General features: G+C 46.8%; 1 protein-coding gene across 2 annotated transcripts in view; it reads right to left on the bottom strand.

The window, feature by feature from the left end:
• Positions 1-20,029, bottom strand: part of MED20 (mediator complex subunit 20) — a 43,788-nt gene extending 23,759 nt beyond the window's left edge. The window contains exons 1-4 of one of the 2 annotated variants that reach the window (XR_009701470.1): positions 19,914-20,029; positions 16,302-16,456; positions 12,471-12,724; positions 10,467-10,737 (exon numbers count right to left, since the gene is read on the bottom strand). Coding sequence is in view for 1 of the 2 variants with exons in the window: in XM_061195060.1 (XP_061051043.1) it covers positions 10,522-10,737; positions 12,471-12,724; positions 16,302-16,456; positions 19,914-19,927 (639 nt within the window). In the remaining variant the exon portion in view is untranslated. Of the gene's footprint in view, positions 1-8,759; positions 10,738-12,470; positions 12,725-16,301; positions 16,457-19,913 lie in introns of those variants that run through there. The other variant, XM_061195060.1, reaches the window with a different exon arrangement.
• Between the last annotated feature and the right edge of the window lie 95 nt (positions 20,030-20,124).

Below are 20,124 nucleotides of genomic sequence, written 5' to 3'. Positions count from 1 at the left end.
TCTCAACAACAGTGTGTTCCCCATTGAAAATGAAAAGGCTGTCGATAAAGCACTGCCCAGCGCTTGTCATTTATCACACTGCTACAACACAACACTGTCACACCAGACAGGCACAGCCACACTGGAAATACAACCCATTTTCCCATTATCACAACACCGGTGAAATGCAGAGCTTCTCAGCACCCAGTTGATGCTTCATCATTCATACAAGAACAAAATCAAATCACAATGGGTCTCATCTTTTCAAAGTGGACATGAAAAGTCGATTTAAAAAGCCATGAAAGGTGGAAGCAGATTCAAGATTCCCTGAAGAGAGAAAGAGGTTTCTGGAATATCCTACTTTCACGGACAAAAGGACTCACAGTTTCAACACACTCACAGTTCTCTTCTCAACAAAGAATTCCTTTCCTTCACCCCCTACCTCCACTGTTACTTTTTGGTTTTTGCCCCTATCTCTAGGTCTCTTTGCACTCACCATGGTTCCTCCTCTTCTGCACCAAAGGCTCCCTACACTTGATCCTTCACTACAGCGTCTCTGCCCTGATCCACGAGGACCTTCTGGAGCATCTCCCCCAACTGCACACTTAATTCCCACCCCTGTGCAGTCTACCCCAGCTCTACATCCATCAGGCTTCCCCAAGCTGCCCTTAACCCTGTTCTCTTCCCTCACTCCCCATCTCATCCTTTAAATCCTGGGGCCCACCTCTTCCTTGCTCCTCTGGTGGTCCGCTTTACACCCTGTCTCTTAACCTCCCTGTTTGTACCTCGGATCTTGCTGAACCTCGTCAGTTAACACAATTCCCCAGTTACCCTGTCCCAGACCGTCATCACTTCTCACACCCTCACCCTCTTCTCCTTTCAGCTTTCTGGTCCCCGAATTGTCTTACAAACGCCCCATCTCTCATCTCTATTTCCTTTCACCCTTCCACTCCCACCGCACTTATTCCTAACTCCACCTGGTTCTAGCCCAGTCTCTCATTCCCCCTCCCTCACTTTCAAGAATTTACACCCACTGCCCACCCACTAACCCATACCTTTCTCAGAACCTCGCAGTTCCCACCCACCGCCGGTCCTAGACCTTCAGCTCATCTCGCTCTGCACTAGTTCACACCCTTGTCACGTCTGGCTCTTAATCACTCTCTCTCCTCTACTCCCAACTACTACCCCAGCTCTGCCCCTCCTTGCCTTCCACTTCCAACTCTTACCCCAGTAACCCTCACCCCACCACCATCCCCTTCAGAGCTTTCCCCTCCAAACCGCTGCTCTCACACCTAAGCCGAGGAGCCGTCTTCCTAGGCTCGGTCTTCCTAACCTCATTCCCGGCCCTCCTAACCTCATTCCCGGCCCGGCTTCCTTATCACCCACCCTGGGTTTTGCCTCCTTCCAACCTCCTTGGCTGGCTTTTTCTCACTCCTCTCCCTGCTTTCTAACCCTTTCTCCCCTTAATCCTCCTCGTCTCATTCACAGACCCGTTCCCCCCAACCGCCCCCAAGCCTTCCTTCCCTTCTCCCCTCAAGGCTTTTACCCCAAACCCAGCGGTCGCCCACCCCGCCAAAATAAAGGGCCGGCGCTGTCGGACAGCCGGCGCTCGCCTCCCGCCAGCCCTCGCCCCGGGCGCCCCCAGCCCGCCGGCGCCGCGGTCCCGCCCCCTGCCGCCGCTCCTCCCGCCCGTGAGGCGCGCGCCGCCTTTGTCGCCCCTCACCCGGTGTGTGAGGTTTTGCTTCTTTAAAGGGGAGGGCCAGTGTGCCGGAGACTCCTGTCCCCGCCTCCGAGTCTCAGAATGGGATCCCTGGCCGTCGCGCCCTCCCCAGTCCTCGTCCCCCCACCCCCTGGAGCTATCCCCTTTGCTGCCTCCCCACCTCCTCCGCCCCCTCCCCTGACCCCCCTCTATTTACCGCCATCATCAGCACGCGCGAGCTGTCACCAGGGCGCGAGACAACCGAACACGGCCCCGCCCCCTGCCCACCCATTGGCCCGCCCGCCGGAGCCCCGCCCCCCGGGCGCCGCATTGCGCCTACGGCGCAGCGCTGGGCCCTGACCCGACACAGACATCCCCTCCGAGGGTTCGCGCCGCGGTTGCCAAGTTTAGGGTTAGCCACCGACGCGCGGCCGATTTGAGCCTGCCGTAAGGGGCGGCGGCGTAGAGGGGCGTTGTGAATCGCGGGTCGAAGTTTGGTTGAAGCACAGGAGGGTAAATAAGGAGGTTTCCAGACAAAGAGACTCTTAAAGGTACAGAGTCTTACGCCTGCCCCTCCTCCTTAAAGGGCCAGAGACTCACCCGAGCCCATCTCCGCCCCCTTCTCCCCAGCCCATTAGCCCGCGGAACTGTAAAGGAATTTTACGATAGCTCCCCGCACGCCTTTTGGATGGAGCGTCTTTGACATCGCTTCCCAATGCCAAGGGGAAAAGCCTTTCTCATTATCCCGTCTAGGTTTTTGTTTTGTTCTGTTAAAAGACTATTATTTTTCAGTGTCCGAAGGATGCAGCTTCCGAACTGTGGGGTTTCCTGAGGCAGCTTTTGCAAAAGTTACTATTGGCTCCCAGGCGAGTGAGCACGTGTCTGACTTTTGTCACTGATGACCCAGTCGGAATTCAGCTGTTTTATGGAAATCCCCCTAAGAGTTTCGCTGCTGTAAACTGAAGTTCGGCACATCGTGGGGATGGAGACCCCAGGGAAATAGAACAGCGGTTATTTCTACAAATCTTCTAAGAAAAGGCTTCCTTCCCGAGCAGCCTCTTGGGTGCACTGCCCTGACATAGCTTGGGATGGGGGGGGCCTCCTCCAAATAAGACCAACAGTTACATCACCCAACGCAAGGCTAATAAAACAGGTAAAGGCTTACGTTTAAGTACAAGGGCAAGGAAAAGAAATAAACATATGTGTTACCACCTACACTGACTCAAAGCTACACACCTGTAAATATGAAATAGAGAAGCAACAAAAGCCAAAGAACAGCAAATAAAATAAGAAGGGGGAAAGAGCAGGTGCATGTGTAAGCAAGAATCTACAATGCCCGGAGCCAAACCTGTGAAAACATTTCCAAAGGTAGCTAACTTAGGCTTTTTAGACGTTTGATGAAAGGAGAAGACCTAGTGGTTGACTGACTGACTTGGTGAGGATTTGCCATGTGGTTCAAGAGCTCAGAGTTAGACCTAAAATTTAGCATTCCCTTTGCTGTCTAACACCTTTAACAGAATTTTCTTTAAGGAATTCTTTTCTTACATTATAACTCATCTATTTTCTCCTCTTACTCCCCAGACCCTCGAGAAAATTCTTGGAGAATAAAGATTGGATCTTATTCAATGTTATTTCCCTAACAAAGTATGTGACACCATTATAGGTGCTTTTTTGAGTGAAGTATTTTGGAGCCACTTAAGACTTCTGAAGGAAGGGGTGCTCTCAAAATAGCAATGGGGGCTGTGATTCTCAGTGCTGTGAGTATGTATTAGACCAGTGGTTCTCAAAGTGTGGCCTGCGGAGCCCTGGTGACTACAGACGTTTTTCAGGAGGGTCCCTGAAATCAAAACTATTTTCACAGTAATAAGATATTACTTGCCTTTGTCACTGTGATGACATTTGCACTAATGATACAAAAGTCACAATGGGTAAAATTGCTGCTGCCTTAACACAAATCAAGCCAATGGCACTAAATTGTACTAGCAGTCAAGGTATTCTTCACTGCCACCCATTCACAGGAAAAAAATAATATCTGTGTCACTTTAAGGAAGTCCTTGATGAAGCACTAAAATAAAAACTATTTGTTTTATGTAAGAACAAATTTTTTCAATAATACTCTTCTATGTGATTAAGTGGATGTAGGCATAAAGCACTTTTGTTCCTTACAATGTTTTTCTTGAGGAAAAGAACTTGTGCAATTTCTCTGAATTTTGAGCTGAATTAGCAATTCATGCAATACCATTTTTACTTGGAAGAACAGCTAACAGATAAACTATAGTCATTCAGCCTTGGGTATCTGAAAGATATTTTCTCAAAAATAAACAAATTGAGCCTGACAGCATTGATCAAACTCAAGCTCTCAGGCAAAACTTCCCAAGACTTTTCTGATGAGATTGGTGGTGATATTAACAAATAGGATTTTTTAATATTGCAAAATGAAATGTGTCAACATTAAAAGATCAGCAGTATTTCCCAGATGACCAATGCATGATGCTACAAAATTGTGTATGGGTAAAAGATCCCTTTAAAGTGCAAAATACACGTTAATATAATAGAGTACAAAAAGTTCACTGATAGAATTTGAGATTCCACATTGCAACTAACCTTTAGCGGAGCTGTGATGTAGTATCAAAAAACATCCACAATTATTGGAAGACGGTATCACTATACTTCTCCCTTTTTCCAACTACACATCTGTGTGAGGTTGGATTTTCTTCATATTCTTCAACCAAACAACAAATTTCAACACACTGACTGCAGAAGCAGATATTAGAATCCACTGTCTTCTATTATGTCAGACATTCAAGAGATTTGCAAAAATATAAAACAATGCCACTCTTCTAAATTTTTTCTTTGAAAAAAAAGTTATTTTTCATTAAAATATTTTCCTTATGTTAACATGTGATGTGTTTATTGTTACTTTTAAGTGAATTAATACTTTCATTTTTCATTATAAATAAGTTTTAATAAGGTAAGTACCAATAGATATAACCTACATAAACAAAAGCTCTTTGGGGTACTCAGTAATTTTGAAGAGCATCAAGGAATCTTGATACCAAAAAGTTTGAGAATTGTGTATCAGATGGAAGCAGAAAGAATAAGAAGGCTATTTTAGATAATTCAAATATGAAAAGGCTGTGCAAGATAGCTAACAAAAAGGTTTTATTGTAGCTTCAGAGTTAAGAGCTTAGGTGGTTCATCAATGAGGAATGGAAAACAGAATCAGGAACACTGAACTTTCTTTAGACACAACTTTCTTCAGTCACCATATACACTGGCACCTAAAAAGCAGTTCAGAAGCAGGCACAACTAAGGCTTGGGAGTTGAGGGGAAACAGGGATGGATGTGTTACACAAAGAAAATATAGTCATTTCTACCCCACTTTTTTTTTTTTTTTTTTAAAGCTCAGCTTCTTTTCCTTTAGGTTGTAGGAGAACAAGTAAAATTCCAACACTATGAGTAAACATTAAAAATATATTTCCATGCTCTAGAAATGGTCCCTACAACTGTGCTCACTGATCTCACTGATTACAAAAATACACCTGTATGATAGATACTTTCTCTGGACTCTCTCTCCACATTGCTTGTTCTCTATTACAACTATTTCCTTTGCACTGGAGGAGAATTTTAACCTGCTACCAAGCAGTAATAACCCTATAGCTTCCCATCTCAAACATCCTAACTATACACAATACCTTTAGCACCATTAAAAAGATGCAAGAGCAGAGACAGCATCACCTTGCCTCCAAAGCACTCTTTACATCTATTCTCCCTTGAGCCTCTCAACAAGCCTATGAAATACGGAAAGAGGGCATCATTACTCCCACTACACAGATGAGATCCAGAAAGGCCAACGTGATTGAAGTTACCTGGCAAGTTAGGGACAGTACTATGGCTAGCACCCAGACATCTGTCTCCTAAAGCAGTGTTCTCTTCCATTTAGTAGGCTGCCTCGGAACACCTGTCACCTCCACATTCCTAGCCTTGCCTTTCCCACACAACAGATGTCCAATATTGACTTCTGCCTTTGGGACAATCTAGGATATATAAATGTGGTCCCTAAATTCTTTTTTAAAGCCTCCAAAGAAAACTCAGTAGAATTCAGATTAACCTTAAAAACAGGTCTATGCCATCTGATGGGGCAGGGATATGTTGGGGAATAAAACAGACACTACAAGAGAATTAGGAATCTTTGCTCCGAGAGTTCCAAGAATCTTTTTTTTTTAACTTGCTAATTTCATCACAGAGGCAAGGAACTATTTCTCTGCCTCATCAATCACACCATCCTGAAAAATGAAAATACGCTCATTAAGCAAAATGCCATTACAACAGGATGATTTTCAGATCCCATGGAGTGTGTCATAATGGAAGAGTAACTCCTGGGGCCACAAAGAGTACTATAAAGATTGCTTCACACATATTTGCTCCTACTCATTTCTGAGAGGTTGTGTGTATGTATACGTAGTGACAAGATGAGAAGCAGGAACCTATAGGAAAGAAAAGAGCAGGAACACAGTCCAGCTTCCCAGAAACTGACTGAAAGGCCTGAAGACCTATAAAATGAAGGCGGGAAATCCCTAGATGGGACCCGAGGTGAGGGTTCAAAAGTCAGCGGAAGGTCTCGCTTGCAGTAAGTCAGCCGGATGTATGTCACACCTGCTTTATCTTTGTCTTCCTGCTCTTCCCCTTCACGATGTACTCCCTTTAGAGATTCTTTTTTTTGGACCACGGATCTCTGAAATACTCTAATGAACCCTATAAATCCTATGCCCAGAAAACTGCACGTATACACAAAGCCGTGTCCACTTTCAAGGCATCTTAGGCCTCCTGAGGCTCCCCTCAGGGGTTGAGAACCCACAGTGCATTTAAGAGTCACGGCTTGCTCATACTCTAGCCCCAACTAATGGTCTACTCCCTCATTAAGTACCACACAGTCTCCACAACCTGCAAGAGAAAGGACAGCTAGCAAAATGCTTTGCTTTGCTTTTTGTCTCAGAGGTAATGACAAAAATGAAATACACAGGGAGCAGATTTCCCTAGATGAGGCCAAGTTAATGCTGCATGATTTCTGGGAGGGATGGTGTAAAGATGTGAATACTGAATGATGGTCAAACTGTGTGACCTCAAGGGTCCCTTCTAACCCAAGAGACTGATTTTGGAATGCTCTACACAATGGCAGAGTTCTCACCTTGGGGGAGAATCCCCCCTACAAGTGACTGTTTGAAGGCCAAAGACACCAACCCCCCAGGAGAGGACCAAACTTGTAACCCAGCCGGTCTCAGCCATTCCACACAGCAACTGTGACCGGGGACTGCAGCCCAAGGCTCCCAGACAGCAGCAGATATGGAGAGGGAGGCTGTGGCGAGGGAAAGGCCACACATCAGTCCTGCCTGGCTCTAAATCCACTGTGAATGTCCTCAAAATGTTCAGCCTAGAGCCCTTCCCATATTTTAGGTCTCAACTTTTGACACCTGGAGGACACGCTTCTAACTGCTCCCCTCACCCTCCCTCCAGGATTCGGAGAGAAAACTTTTCACTCATCCTGAAGCCTGAGGAATGAACACTGGACACAGTGGGTTGGGGCAGACCCGGTGGTGGGGAGGAGTGGCCAGTCCCTAGGTATTCCCTCAGTGGAGCAGTGACACCAATACACAGTGGGGGACATGTGACGACTTGGTACTCAAGACCTGAGGAAAGCAAGCGGGACGCAGCATGGAAACAGGTACAGAGAATCAGAACAGCACAGGAGGAAAGAGCAGGAACTACCAATGGATACATGAAGTGGATGAAACTTAGTGTTTCCCCAAATGCTAGCATCCTCCTTCCTCCTCCAGATTTTGCCTTTTGCAGGTATCACCTGCACTATAACTTAACAGTTCCCTTTAAGTGGACTCTTCTTAAAAAACTTATTTACCCTCATCCTAAGACATAAAGTGCCAGTTATACTTTTCTCTAATGTACATTAGAATAAGGCATAAGTACTAAAATAAAAATGTATTCCACATTCCACCTAAAATCACCTGGCACCACACAGAGGTCCAGGTGCCACCCTTTGTCACATGCTGGGAGCCATGAGTCCTGAGTCTGAAGTTTGGTCCTGACTCCAGCCTCACCTCTCAGCATGACCCCCCTGGGAGCCACCGCCTCCCCATCTTACAGTGAAGGAGAACCAGGTAAACGCTAAAGCTGCCCTGCATGGTTCTGACAGTCAAGGTAGGCAGATTTCTATGTGACTCTGACAAAGGTACACACCAAGGTGACATGTTAGCAGAATCCCAGAAATGTCCTGGTTTCTGCTCTTTCGGGGTAGCTACAGACGGGGAGAGGGGTAAAGCATCCGGAAGCAAAGGAAGGAGTGACAGGAAGACAGTCTAGTGTAAAAGGAGGAATGTCAGATTTGAACCCAAAATACAGCATCTCCATTTACTAGCTGAGTTTAAGTTTTTTTCATTTTTAAAATGAGGATAACCATGCCTCTCTTCCCTTTATACAAATGCTCCTCAACTTTCATTCAACCTGAACTTTCAAAAACTATACACCAACAATCCTAAACTACTCTTGAAAGCCCCATTCAGACTTACATACAAAAGCTGGATGACATTTGAGCCCTTCCCTCTAGTTACCAGTTCCGTTTTGGCAACTTTGCTAGTGGAGTTGAATTTGTTAAATTAAGAAATGTATTGCATTACCCGCCTTTTTTAGTAATAAGCTTTCTTTAACTGACGCAAAGGACAAAGATGGACAAAAAGTGGCAATTCTTAAAGCTTGATCTGATGTTTACTGGACTTAAATCTTGGTCAAATGTGTGCTCAAAATAAGGGAAAAGAACAAAAGTGAAGAATGCTGGAAATTTATGAGTCAAGATTATGTCTAAAAGGCATAGTTAGTTAGGGAGTTTATACTATTTTTTTAGTTTTTAGGGAACCCCTCCTTATAATGCATAAGTCTGGAGTTATATTTACCACACTCAATTTCTATATATTTTCGGGAACACATTATGTTCAAAATGCTATCTCATCTCATAGAAGATTTGAGGCAGCCTACAGAAAAATACAAATAGATAAATCTAGACAAAAGCAAACATAAATCAGAAGGCCAAAAACATAAAAAAACTCTGCATTTTATTATGTGTAAATAATATGTAAAACATACCTCCATTTAAAAAAGTAAAAACAAAGCAAAGAAACAAACAAGAAGCCGGGGGAGGTGAGAACAAGAAACACAGATGACAGGTCCTACAGTTAGAAAGCTGAATTGAGCTTCCTGCCAGCCAAAGCTAAAAGGGAAACATGACCACTGCCTGATTCTTATTACAGAGGCTTTAGATCTGACCACTTAGATCTGAAAACAATTTCTCTTTAGGTGCCTTCAATGAGGGACAGTATCCTTGAGGACAATACTGCAGTATGTACATTAATACATTTCCTAAGACCATCTCTGTGTATCTCAATGCTAGCTGGACTGAACATTTCTGCAGCAGGAGTGGGGTAGGCAGACAATGTAGGTCAAATGAGCAGCTTGGAGGCTCAAATGAGATGAGGAGAAAGAGCTCAGGAAACCATGAAGCACAGTGTGAGTACGAGGTCAACTGTCTAACCCTAAGCTCTGGGCGCATGAGAACTGGAGAGGTCTTGATGCTGAGACTTAGGCAAGGGGTGTGGAAGTGACTTCCCGTGTGACTAATCCAGCTAAAGTGGCTCTGGCATCAGCCCTATCACAATCCAACTCATAAACGAATGGCTTGCTTACAGGGGTACTCTCTGCAAAGTAATAGCCAAGAACATTCCTGGGTACATCCATTGAGCTCCGTGTAGCAGAGGTTACTAACTGGGTCCCCACATCCATTTTCTCCTTCATCTTTTAGTCACAGAACCCCCAGCATTTTAACTGGGCACATGACCACCCAAATAAGAGGCTCTATGTCCCACAGTTCCTTTCAGCAAGATGTGGCCAGAGTGATTTAAGCAACTCCAGGTCACGTCCTTTAAAAAAGGAACTGCTTTCTCTCTCTCTTTCCCCAGTGGAATGTGGACATGGAGCCAATGTCTACTTTGACTCACCCAAGGACAACACCCTAGGGGTGGCTGAACAAGAGAGAAGGAAACCAAGTTCCTGATGACCCTGTGGAGTTCAATCTGCCCTGGACCATTTGATTACCTCTGTACTATTAGAAAAGAGAAAAACAAACTTCTAAGAGCCACTGTACTTTAGGTTCTCCTTGTTATAGCACCTTAGCCTGTGCCTTAATATAATTCACAACAGAATGGAAAGATGTCCAGAGGAAGACTTCAAAGGACTCAGGCAACACCCTAGAAAAGTGAACTCACAATTCACTTCAGCAAACAGGTCAGAAAATCATAGCCATCAAATAAGCTGTGCCTCTTACTCCTTTTCCAGGAGGGGCCCAGCCACATCCTTTGAGCAGAGGGAGAGGCCTTTATTACAGCCCAGCCCAAACACAACCTGCAGCCTGTCCACTGTGGGCCTGGACCAAATCCCCAGTAGTTAGCAATACAGACTGCCTTCCCCACCCTCACTAGGCAGGGACACCCCCATCCTATCTTTTCCCCTAAAGCAGGAAAGCTCCAAACTTCTCTACTCTTCATAATTACTGTTCTTGAGGACAGGCCAAGTCCAGCTGAAACAGCTGTTGGGGGGCTGTGTGTGAGGGTCAGAGGAGGGGAGTCCAGAGCCCCAGAACAAAAGCCACAGCTGGGAACTAGAGAGGGAGGGAAACCTTCCCGTCTGCCCTGGGTTTCTGGGGTGCAGAGGCCTGAGGGTGCAGCACCTGCTCCTCCTGTGGAGTCCCCCTGGCGACAGCTCAGCTGGGCAGCTGCCAGTCATTAACGAATCCCCGCCACCGGCACCTGCTGCTGCTTGCGGATCTTGTTGAAGAGTTCCATGTACTGGACCATGGTGTCTGCTGGGCTGTAGACGGCGTCGTGCCTGTTCCCAAACACAGCGGGAGCCCCTGGGGTGTGGCTGCCTAGAAAGCTCTGCAGGAACTCGAGCAGCAGGCTCCAGCAGTCGCTAGCTACCACACAGGGGCCATACTCCACCTGGGGACCAGAAGAACAGAGATGGAGGGTAAGCGAGGGCCAGGACAGGTAGTCTGCTTCTCGTGCGCCTCTTGCCCCCTGTGCCCCTCTTCCTCAACCCTGAGGCAAAGACACACACCTTCTAGCACAGTGCTGCCCCACAGGAAATATCCAACCCAAACACCAGGGATTCGACACACCCAGCATGGTTCCCTTTAGGCTCAGATAGTCTCATCTTGGGGTCATCAACCCACAGTCCTACGCACAAGACCCAGAAGCAGATTTAGGACCCTTTGAATTATCTCAGAACTATATAGTCCCAGCTATGCTGGATGCAGATTCATGGAGAGCTCAGGAAAATTTTCAGAGAGAAAATGAAGAGCAAGAGACAGAGTGAGTGTGTGTGAGTGTGTGTGAGTGTGTGTGTGTTGGGGGGATCAGTAGAGGGTAAGGTAGACACATGCGCTCATAAGTCACTTCAAGACCAAACATTACTCCCTAAGTAGATAAAACCTGGGCTCTGACCCTAAGAAATAATTTCCCAACCCATGTGACAGGGGCCAAAGGATACATATCTTAGGCTTTCTCATTTTCCTCTCCTAATTTTTCACTGGAGAGATGGCAGGGGAAATTACTGGTAACCATAAGGAGAAACAAGTAAAGAAACAGCCAGGGTGTGTTTGTACTAAAAAGTTGGAAACGTGAAGGATAAACAAACTGGGTTTCCAGTGGGTCTTGGCAAATGCAAGGTGTATCACAAATGGAAAGGGTCAGGAAATCTTGGCTCTAGAGGTCCCTGGAGTGTCATAGCAGTAATGACCACTAATGCCCTTTTCTTCATTTGGGGTGCTTCTTGGGACTGACCTATCCCCGGTTTCTATATTTTAAGTCCCTCCTTAAATGCTACTCCTGCAGGAGGCATCACAATCCCCAAAGTCAGCAGTGCTCTCTTTGGCCTGAACTCCCAGAGCAATCTGTGCCTCTTTTATGGCATTTCTTATAGACTAACTTCAAAAACAGTTTGTGTGTTTGGGCCTTGCTCTCTTACTAAATCATCAATTTTCAAAAGGCAGGCCCTGTAGCTTACTTATTATTTTTTGGGGGACCGTGGTAGATTGCAGATTCTCACTGGTCCCAAAGCCAGCTACTGTCACACTCCGTCTTTGTCATTTTCAGTGTATACGTCAAAGATGAGGTCATCACACACACCATGAGAGTAGACAGCATGTCAAAGGGAAAGGCACATCTTTGCTTCACAACTTTTTTGGCCGTGGCGGCTTGTGGGATCTTAGTTCCCTGACCAGGGATTGAACCCAGGTCCCAGCAGTAAAAGCACCGAGCCCTAACCACTGGACCACCAGGGAATTCCCATGCTGCACAACTTTTCCACCTCCCAAAAGTTAACTGCACTGAAAGTTGCCCTGGTCTGCTCCAGTCCTTGTGATGGGTGACTGGTCCCTCCACATCAGAATTCACCTGCTCCCACCACCCCCCCCCCGACTATCCCTCCCCTTCTCTAGCAAGTCAGCCTTCCTAAGCTCTCTACCTGCTGTGAACCCAGCTTCCCATTCCTATCTTGGGCTAGACAGTCCCTGAGTGATTAAAGAAAGGGTAAAAGACGCAGGGAGAGGAAGCGCAGCGGCTCTGTGGACAGGAATCAGGTAGGTAGAAACATCTGTTTGCATTCAGGAGCCGTGGAAATCTGCAGAGCCAGCCCCTTCAGCACATATGCTCCTATTTCACCGAGGTCTTACCTCCACGGAGATGCCTCGGGCACTGGGCCCCATTGTAACCGTGCCCACCTTCACTAGGAAGTCACAGTACTGGTAGCGGGTGCCCCGGGTCTCAATCTTGCTGGCCTTGGCACTCTGGAAAAAGCCCTTGAGCTTCACCATGAGCACATCAAAGTTGGTGTCGGCAACAAGGCAAGGGCCATTCTCAAAGAGGGCGAAGCAGCTCAAAGGGTACTCGGAATTGTGCATCACATACATCAGCTTCCCGGCCTGACCTGCAAGGGACGGAGATGCTACTCAGCATCAAGACCTTCGTCAGCAAACCGCGGAGTAGAGTCCAATGTGCTGAACGAAGCCAGGTAGCAATCCAGCATCACCTCAACGGTCCTGGAGGGCGGTGGAGGGAAGCCCCTTGCTAACAGCCTTTTCCAGAGAGGAAGGGAGAGGAAAAGGTGGCATGTGGTATAACCCACCCGCTCTACAGAAAAAGGTGAGGGGCACATGCAACTTCGACAGTGGATAATGGTTTAATTCTTAAGTTGAGTGATGGGCTCACACATGGATGATTAAGGATGATGACTAATAACTCAGAGAGGATTTACATATGGTCTTTTGTATAGTCATGTATCACATATTAAGGAAAATAAAAGTAACAGCATTTGAGCACACCAAACGAAGCAGCTGCTCTCTTTTCTGTCCATCCCTACCTTCCTTGGCCTCCTCCCTCTTTGAAACATAGGAAGTGGCCCCACAGAAGAGTATCTGAGCACGAGGCTGGAAAGGGAGGCCAGAGCCTTCTCTTCCATGCCCAAGTTCATCTAAAAAAAATTTTTTTTTAAAGATTTTAAAAAATATATTTACTTATTTGTTTTTATTTATTTATTTATTTAGGCTGTGCTGGGTCTTAGTTGAGGCACACGGGATCCAGGACGCAGACTTCTTAGTTGCGGCATGTGGGATCTAGTTCCTCAACCAGGGATCCAACCCACAGCCCCTGCATTGGAAGGCAAAGTCTCAACCACTGGACTGCCAGGGAAGTCCCCGTGCCCAAGTTCAGACTTCATCCTGAAGGCAACGGGGAGCCTTTAGAGAATTTTAAGACATCTAGCCGACTTGGGAAGCAAGCAGCACAACTACAGCACAAAGAACTCAGGATCTAGAATCACAAGATCCAGTTTCAGATCCCAGCTCACCCATTCCAGTTTCTGAGAAATGAGTTTTCTCACTGATTACTATAGGTTTCCTGCAAGAAGGAAGGAAAGCTGTATAGATTTTTAGTTAAGTAGAAAATGGAAGAAGGCAAAAAATGGAAAGCAAGGTTTGTTCACTACAAGAGTTAACGGACAGACTGCCACAACCCCAAATATTTATTAAGTACTTAAACTACCCCCAACACTGTGTCAGGGTTTAAGAGGCACACAAGCAGAGGGCTTGGCCCCTGGCCTCAAGAAGCTGACAATCTCACTAAAGATAGGTGGAAAACTCTTTAGAAGACAATAAAACAAAAGTGCTTGCCTGGGAGAGACCAGAAGTCTTGGGAAGGAAGGAAAGACTTCAGGGAAGGAAGTGATCAAAGTGGGCAAGAGTCAGCAGGAAAAACTTTCATGGAAAAAACAGGTTATGAAGAGAGGGTGGGATTCAGGCAGGGATGAGAGCGCAGCGATAGGAAAGAGTGAGGAGACAGGTGGGGGGCGCTGTGACCTCTACACAGGCCTCCACTGTGCTGCCACTTCCTGAACACACCAGGCTCCACACCAACCTCCCCCCATGCCCTCCCCACTGCCTGCTGCAAATACACACCTTTCACCTGAGAAATACAGTTCGAAACATTTCAACCCTCTAGTAAAAAGACATCCAAAGCCAATCTGGCATTCTGTTCCTGTGCAGACTCACTGTGATTACATGCTTAATTCATACTACGGGAGTCTGCAGGTGTTCTCACTGTCTCGAAAACAGTCTGAAAGGCAACTGAAGATTTGGGTCCCAGATTGGGTCCCAGGTTGGTCAGCAGCACCAACCACCATCTGGGAACCTGTTAGAAATGCAAATTCTCCGTCCCACCCCATACCTACTGGGTCAGAAACTCGTGAGGGGTGGGGGGGTCGATCTGAGGGATAACAAGCCCGCCCTCCCACCCTCCAGGTGATGCTAATGCTAGTCAGTGTGAGAACTTCTGACCTAAAGGCACGGAGCCAGTAAAGCAGCAGAACCGGAACTCCAATCCAGGCCTTCTGAGCTCCTTCCATTCTACCCCACTGCCTGCTAAGAATGTGCTGTTTCTCCACCTAGACTGTAGTTCCTTGAAAGTAAAGGTCTGATCAGGAAAACAGAGCCCAGGCCAAAGAGCTTCTCAGAAGTAGCATGCTATCTTATGTCTATATACAAGTGTTTTGTTTTACAAATGCTTTCATAACCGTTCCCTCTTTTGATTCTTTGTGTTCTTCCTATTGCAGTCAAAACAAATGTTAACACTGCAATTTTACTGATGATGAAATTCAGTTCAGTTCTTAGCTACCATTTACTAGACATTTATTCCATGACAATCTTTGTTCTAAGTGCTTTGCATGTATTAACTTATTTAATTAGCACAACAACACTAGGAGGTAAATACTGTGATTATCTTCATTTTGCAGATAAGAGAACTGTATTGGGAAGGGTGCAAAAAAAAAAGCCCACACCAGACAGTTTCATTAGAGGGGATTTAATACAGGGAATGAAGTACAGGGGTTGGAATAACTGAAAAATCGAATGGAATGGTGAAGCCACCCAAAGATTAGCAACACAGGGAGCCACTACCATCCCTAAGGCTGGAAGGAAAAAGAGAAGATGTGCTGTTATGAGAGCCAGGAACAAGGGCTGCTGAACAGGAGCTAGAACCAAGGAAGAAGCAACAGCCAGAGACACAGCCCAAGGCAGAGGGAGAGGGAGAGAGAGACTGGGGACTCTCTTTCTTCCATCCTCGAATCTTCCCCCGTGCCTCTCACTGGTCAAAGATAACTTACAGGGGGGCCTTGCAAATGTAGTTTGCAGGAGAAGTGCAGGTAATGGATCCCTGGGGAAACAGGCAAGTGACCAGCATAAGAACAGTCACAGGTTGCGAGAATGACCTAAAGTTGCAGTTAGTTGTGGCAGAGCCAGGACTCAGTTATCTGGTTCCACGACCTAGGCTCTTAGTCACTGTGCTATGGAACCATCCAAAATCAAGTTACTACAGAGCCAAGACTAAGAGAACCCAGGTTCCCTAATTCCTATTCAAAAATCCTCTTTACCTCCCTAACACCACCATCCACAGCCCATCTCACCTTGAAATGCATTTAAAACAAAAGCTGTTTCGCTGATCAAGGTTATGCTAAGGAGGTAGCCAAGGCCACTGGCTAGGTGTGGGAAACAGGAAGCCTTTCTACAAAAGTTCCCAAAGCTCTAAAGCTCCAAGAGAATCATATGCAAAGACTTCTGAGCCTCAAAGGAGTCTTTCTCAACTTTAAGGGTGCATGAAGACCATCTGTGGAGCTTATTATAACGTAGATTATGACTGATTACCAGTCAGTCGGTAAGCGGGGTGGCGGGGGGCTAGGAACCTGCACCTTTAACAAGTAACCCAGAGGATTTTGAGGCAATTAGTTGGTGACCAACACTCTGAGAAACACTGATTTAAAAGTGCAAAGTGCAAAAAGACTACAACACAGGCCCAGTCTAAGAGATGAAGTCAAAAATCAACGAATTCAGAAACTCATCTGCCGCATGTCCACGAATACCACCCTCAGCAGAAGAGCAGAAAGGTTTCAATGAACATGAATGTCTATTAACTCCAAGCCAGGTTCCAGCCATCCCATAGACCCATCTCTCACTGACCTTGGCTGCCAAGGGTAGAGGCAGCCATGTGGTAGGTCTCACAGTCCACACAAAATGTTCCTTGCTTCTCTGCTCCAAGCATCTCCAATTTCCGGGTGAGGAGCTCCACGGTCTGCTGGACACTCTTGCCCTCGGCCACGGGCATCTGGGACACACTGGAAGAGAGAGGACCAAAATCATCACGCACGTGTACTCATTGAGTCACTCACTCACCCACAGAATCACAGCTCATCAGGGCCAGTAGTTACCTTAGACACCATCAACCCGGACCTCCTCATTTTAAAGACAGGGAAACAGAGGCCCACAGTCCCTGAGAGCTTTGCTAAGAACCAGAGCAGGTCTCAGGACTCAGGTCTATGGCAACAGCATTTCCCAAGTGTGGTATGTGTGCCAATGTTCAAGAGAAGATTTTGGGTGGCATACAGACTGAGCATGCAGTAACACTGAATTATACGATGAGAAAGGGATTTCCTCTGCATTTCTTTCAGTTCTGACTACATCAAGGAGAAAGCCTCAACTTGGGGTTATTGTTTTTACCAACTCTCTAACACTTTGAACGTGAGCTGTCCAGCACAGTAGCCACAAGCCACATGTGGCTATTTACACTTAAGTGAATAAAACAAATTAAAACTTCAACTCCTCAGCTGCACACTACCCACATTTCAAGGGCTCGACAGCCACACATGGCTGGGGGCTAGTGTACTGGGTAGTGCTGACACAGAACATTTCCATTGATGCAGAAAGTTCTAAGGATCCTGAGATCAAAGAGAAAGCAAGCCTCAAGTTTCTAATCTTTGGGAGTGAGAGGCAACAGTATGTACAAGAATTTAACCAGGGGCTTCCCTGGTGGCGCAGTGGTTAAGAATCCGCTTGCCAATGCAGGGGACACGGGTTCAAGCCCTGGTCCGGGAAGATCCCACATGCCGCTGAGCAACTGAGCCCGTGCACCACAACTACTGAGCCTGTGCTCTAGAGCCCGCGTGCCACAACTACTGAGCCCGTGAGCCACAACTACTGAGCCCGCGTGCCTCGAGCCCGTGCTCTGCAACAAGAGAAGCCACCGCAATGAGAAGCCCATGCACCGCAACGGAGAGTAGCCCCCGCTCGCTGAAACTAGAGAAAGCCCGCGCGCAGCAACGAAGACCCAACGCAGCCAAAAATAAATAAATAAATAAATAAAATGTATTTAAAAAAAAAAAAAAGAATTTAACCAAAACAACGAAACAAAAAGTTATTTCCAAGATTTCCTTCTATGGTGAGTGAAACTGGCTTCCCCTTTAGAGTGGTAGGAAACAATCACCAAGAACCAACTATGTGCCAGGCAGTATCCAAAGGCCTTTAGATAAATTAACTCTTTGAATCGTCACATCAACCTTATAAGATATAATATTATTATCTCTTCATTACCAATGAGGAAACTGAAGTACAGAGGGGTTGAATAACTCACACATGGTCACAAAGCTTGGTGTGGTGTGGCGTGACCGAATTTCAAAGCCAGGCGAGCTGGCTCCATATCCGTGCTCTTAACCACTCTGCCAGAATGCTTCCCCAGGAATACAGTTGTCTGTTAAAATACTTTTAAGGAAAAGAAACAGAATCTAAAGAAGACATTAATAAATAATAGTTCAGGGGATTTCCCTGGTGGCGCAGTGGTTAAGAATCCGCATGCCAATGCAGGGGACACGAGTTCGAGCCCTGGTCCGGGCAGATCCCACATGCCGCGGAGCAACTAAGCCCGTGCACCACAACTACTGAGCCTGCGCTCTAGAGCCTGCGAGCCACAATTACTGAGCCCGAGTGCCACAACTACTGAAGCCCGCGTGCCTACTGACGCCCACGTGCCTAGAGCCCGTGCTCTGCAACAAGAGAAACCACCACAATGAGAAGCCCGCACAAGGCAATGAAGAGCAGCCCCCGCTCACGGCAACTAGAGAAAGCCCGCTCACGGCAACTAGAGAAAGCCCGCGCGCAGCAACGAAGACCCAACGCAGCCAAAAAATAATAAAATAAACAAATAAATAATAGTTCAAGTGCTATATGACTATATAAAAATCATAAATACAGTCATATGTGGCTGAATTTGGGGAGACACTGCATTGCTTTATGATCAATCATAATCAACTAAATGAAGCTATAAAAATAGAGTCCTACTGTTGCTAAAAAATTGTCCCTATTCTCCATCAGAAAAAGCACTAACAAGCAATGATGATGATGCTGATGTGCCTGATTTTGAAATAAAAGAGAACCCCTGGGACTTCCCTGGCAGTCCAGTGGTTAAGACTCTGCACTTCCAATGCAGGGGGCGAGGGTTCGATCCCTGGTAGGGGAACTAAGATCCCACAAGGCACAGAGAAGGCCAAAAAAAAAAAAAAAGAGTGAGAGAGAATCCCTAAGGTAATGCTACTGGGGTCAGAAGTCCTAGAAGCCTGAAAACGTTGAGAAGCATCCCAACCGACAGAGAGCCCTTTCCCTCTGTCTGCCTTCTGCACTGAAAGAACAGGGTTCCATGCCTCTGTGCAGCAAACTTTTTTTCTTTTGGCTGCGCCCCGCGGCATACCAGATCTTAGTTCCGCGACCAGGGAGGCGCGGAACTCTTAGTTCCCTGCAGTGCAAGCGTGGAGTCTTAACCACTGGACCGCCAGGGAAGTCCTCAGCAAACTTTTCATTCCCATTCCTCACATCCTTCTTACACTAAAGGACTTCGAAGGAAACTCATGATGTCAACTGCAGGAAGCAAATGTGCAGTCACCGACAAACCTGCAAGACCTGGGCTACCAGGAGGACGAGTTCCCACAGGCTCTTATATGAGAAGCCTAGAGCCATTGATTTCAGATACCCTGGTCTCTAGCCCTCTCTGACCAGAAAGATGCTCAAGATATATATATATTTAAAGCCCTGAAATCTAGCATTTTGGAACTAATGCCTCCAAGAAAATTAGGCCCACATCTTTCCCTGCCACACTGACTTACAACATGTTAGAGATAATAAGTCCATAGAAACTAAACCAACCATATAATTAAACATAGTAAGAAACAGGTCCTGAAGAGGTGATGTGCCTGGAATCCCAATCTCCTAATTCCCAATAGCTTCTTTTTTTCCTCTAGACCCAAGATCTTAAAATGGCCAAACTAGGACCAGACACAGGCTGGTGTAACCGCATTTAGTGGCTGTAGGGAGGGGCAGGCGAAAACCTTAAAAAGATACTGTCTCCCTGTTGCCTATCCCCCACCCATCCAGCCCTGCCTGCAAATGGGTCCTAGTCCCGATATCCTACTTCCGACCCTAAAGTTCCACCCCAGGCAGTACTATGGCCTCACGGGCAGGAAAACGTACCAAGAAAAAGGGAAGGAGGTACACGACAATTGATGGGTTCTTAAGATAAAACCTTTTACCTGCCGCCTTCCAGGAGGAAGGGGCGCATCTCCGCGGGAAAAGTCCCGCAGATTCCGCAGCCCTCACGGTGGCCCCCTCACCCACACAACCCGAGGACATCTTGCTCAGCTCCCGGGGGGCGGCGGACCCTGGTCCCGATCCTCCTCCCGGGTACACTGGAGGCTCCGAGGGCCTTCAAGACCCCAAGCCCCGCCCCCACAAAATCCCTTGAAGTCCTACCAAGTCACTCCCATGGTGTCGGGCCAGGATGATGGGAGGATCAAACAACTGAAATGCAGTGTTCTCCGGCAACCCACACGAGGTGAAGCAGCCCAGCTAATGCAAGCTCCAGTGGAGGGAGACGCTCCGGAAATAACGTAAAAACAGAACGCCCAGTCGTCAAGCCCACGAGGAAAAGGGGCGTGTCTAGGCGCCCCCAGTGACGTCACTG

The sequence above is a fragment of the Eubalaena glacialis genome, chromosome 7 (assembly GCF_028564815.1).
Source record: "Eubalaena glacialis isolate mEubGla1 chromosome 7, mEubGla1.1.hap2.+ XY, whole genome shotgun sequence".
In the NCBI taxonomy this organism is placed as follows: Eukaryota; Metazoa; Chordata; class Mammalia; order Artiodactyla; family Balaenidae; genus Eubalaena; species Eubalaena glacialis.
This window is presented reverse-complemented; position numbering and strand designations above follow the sequence as displayed.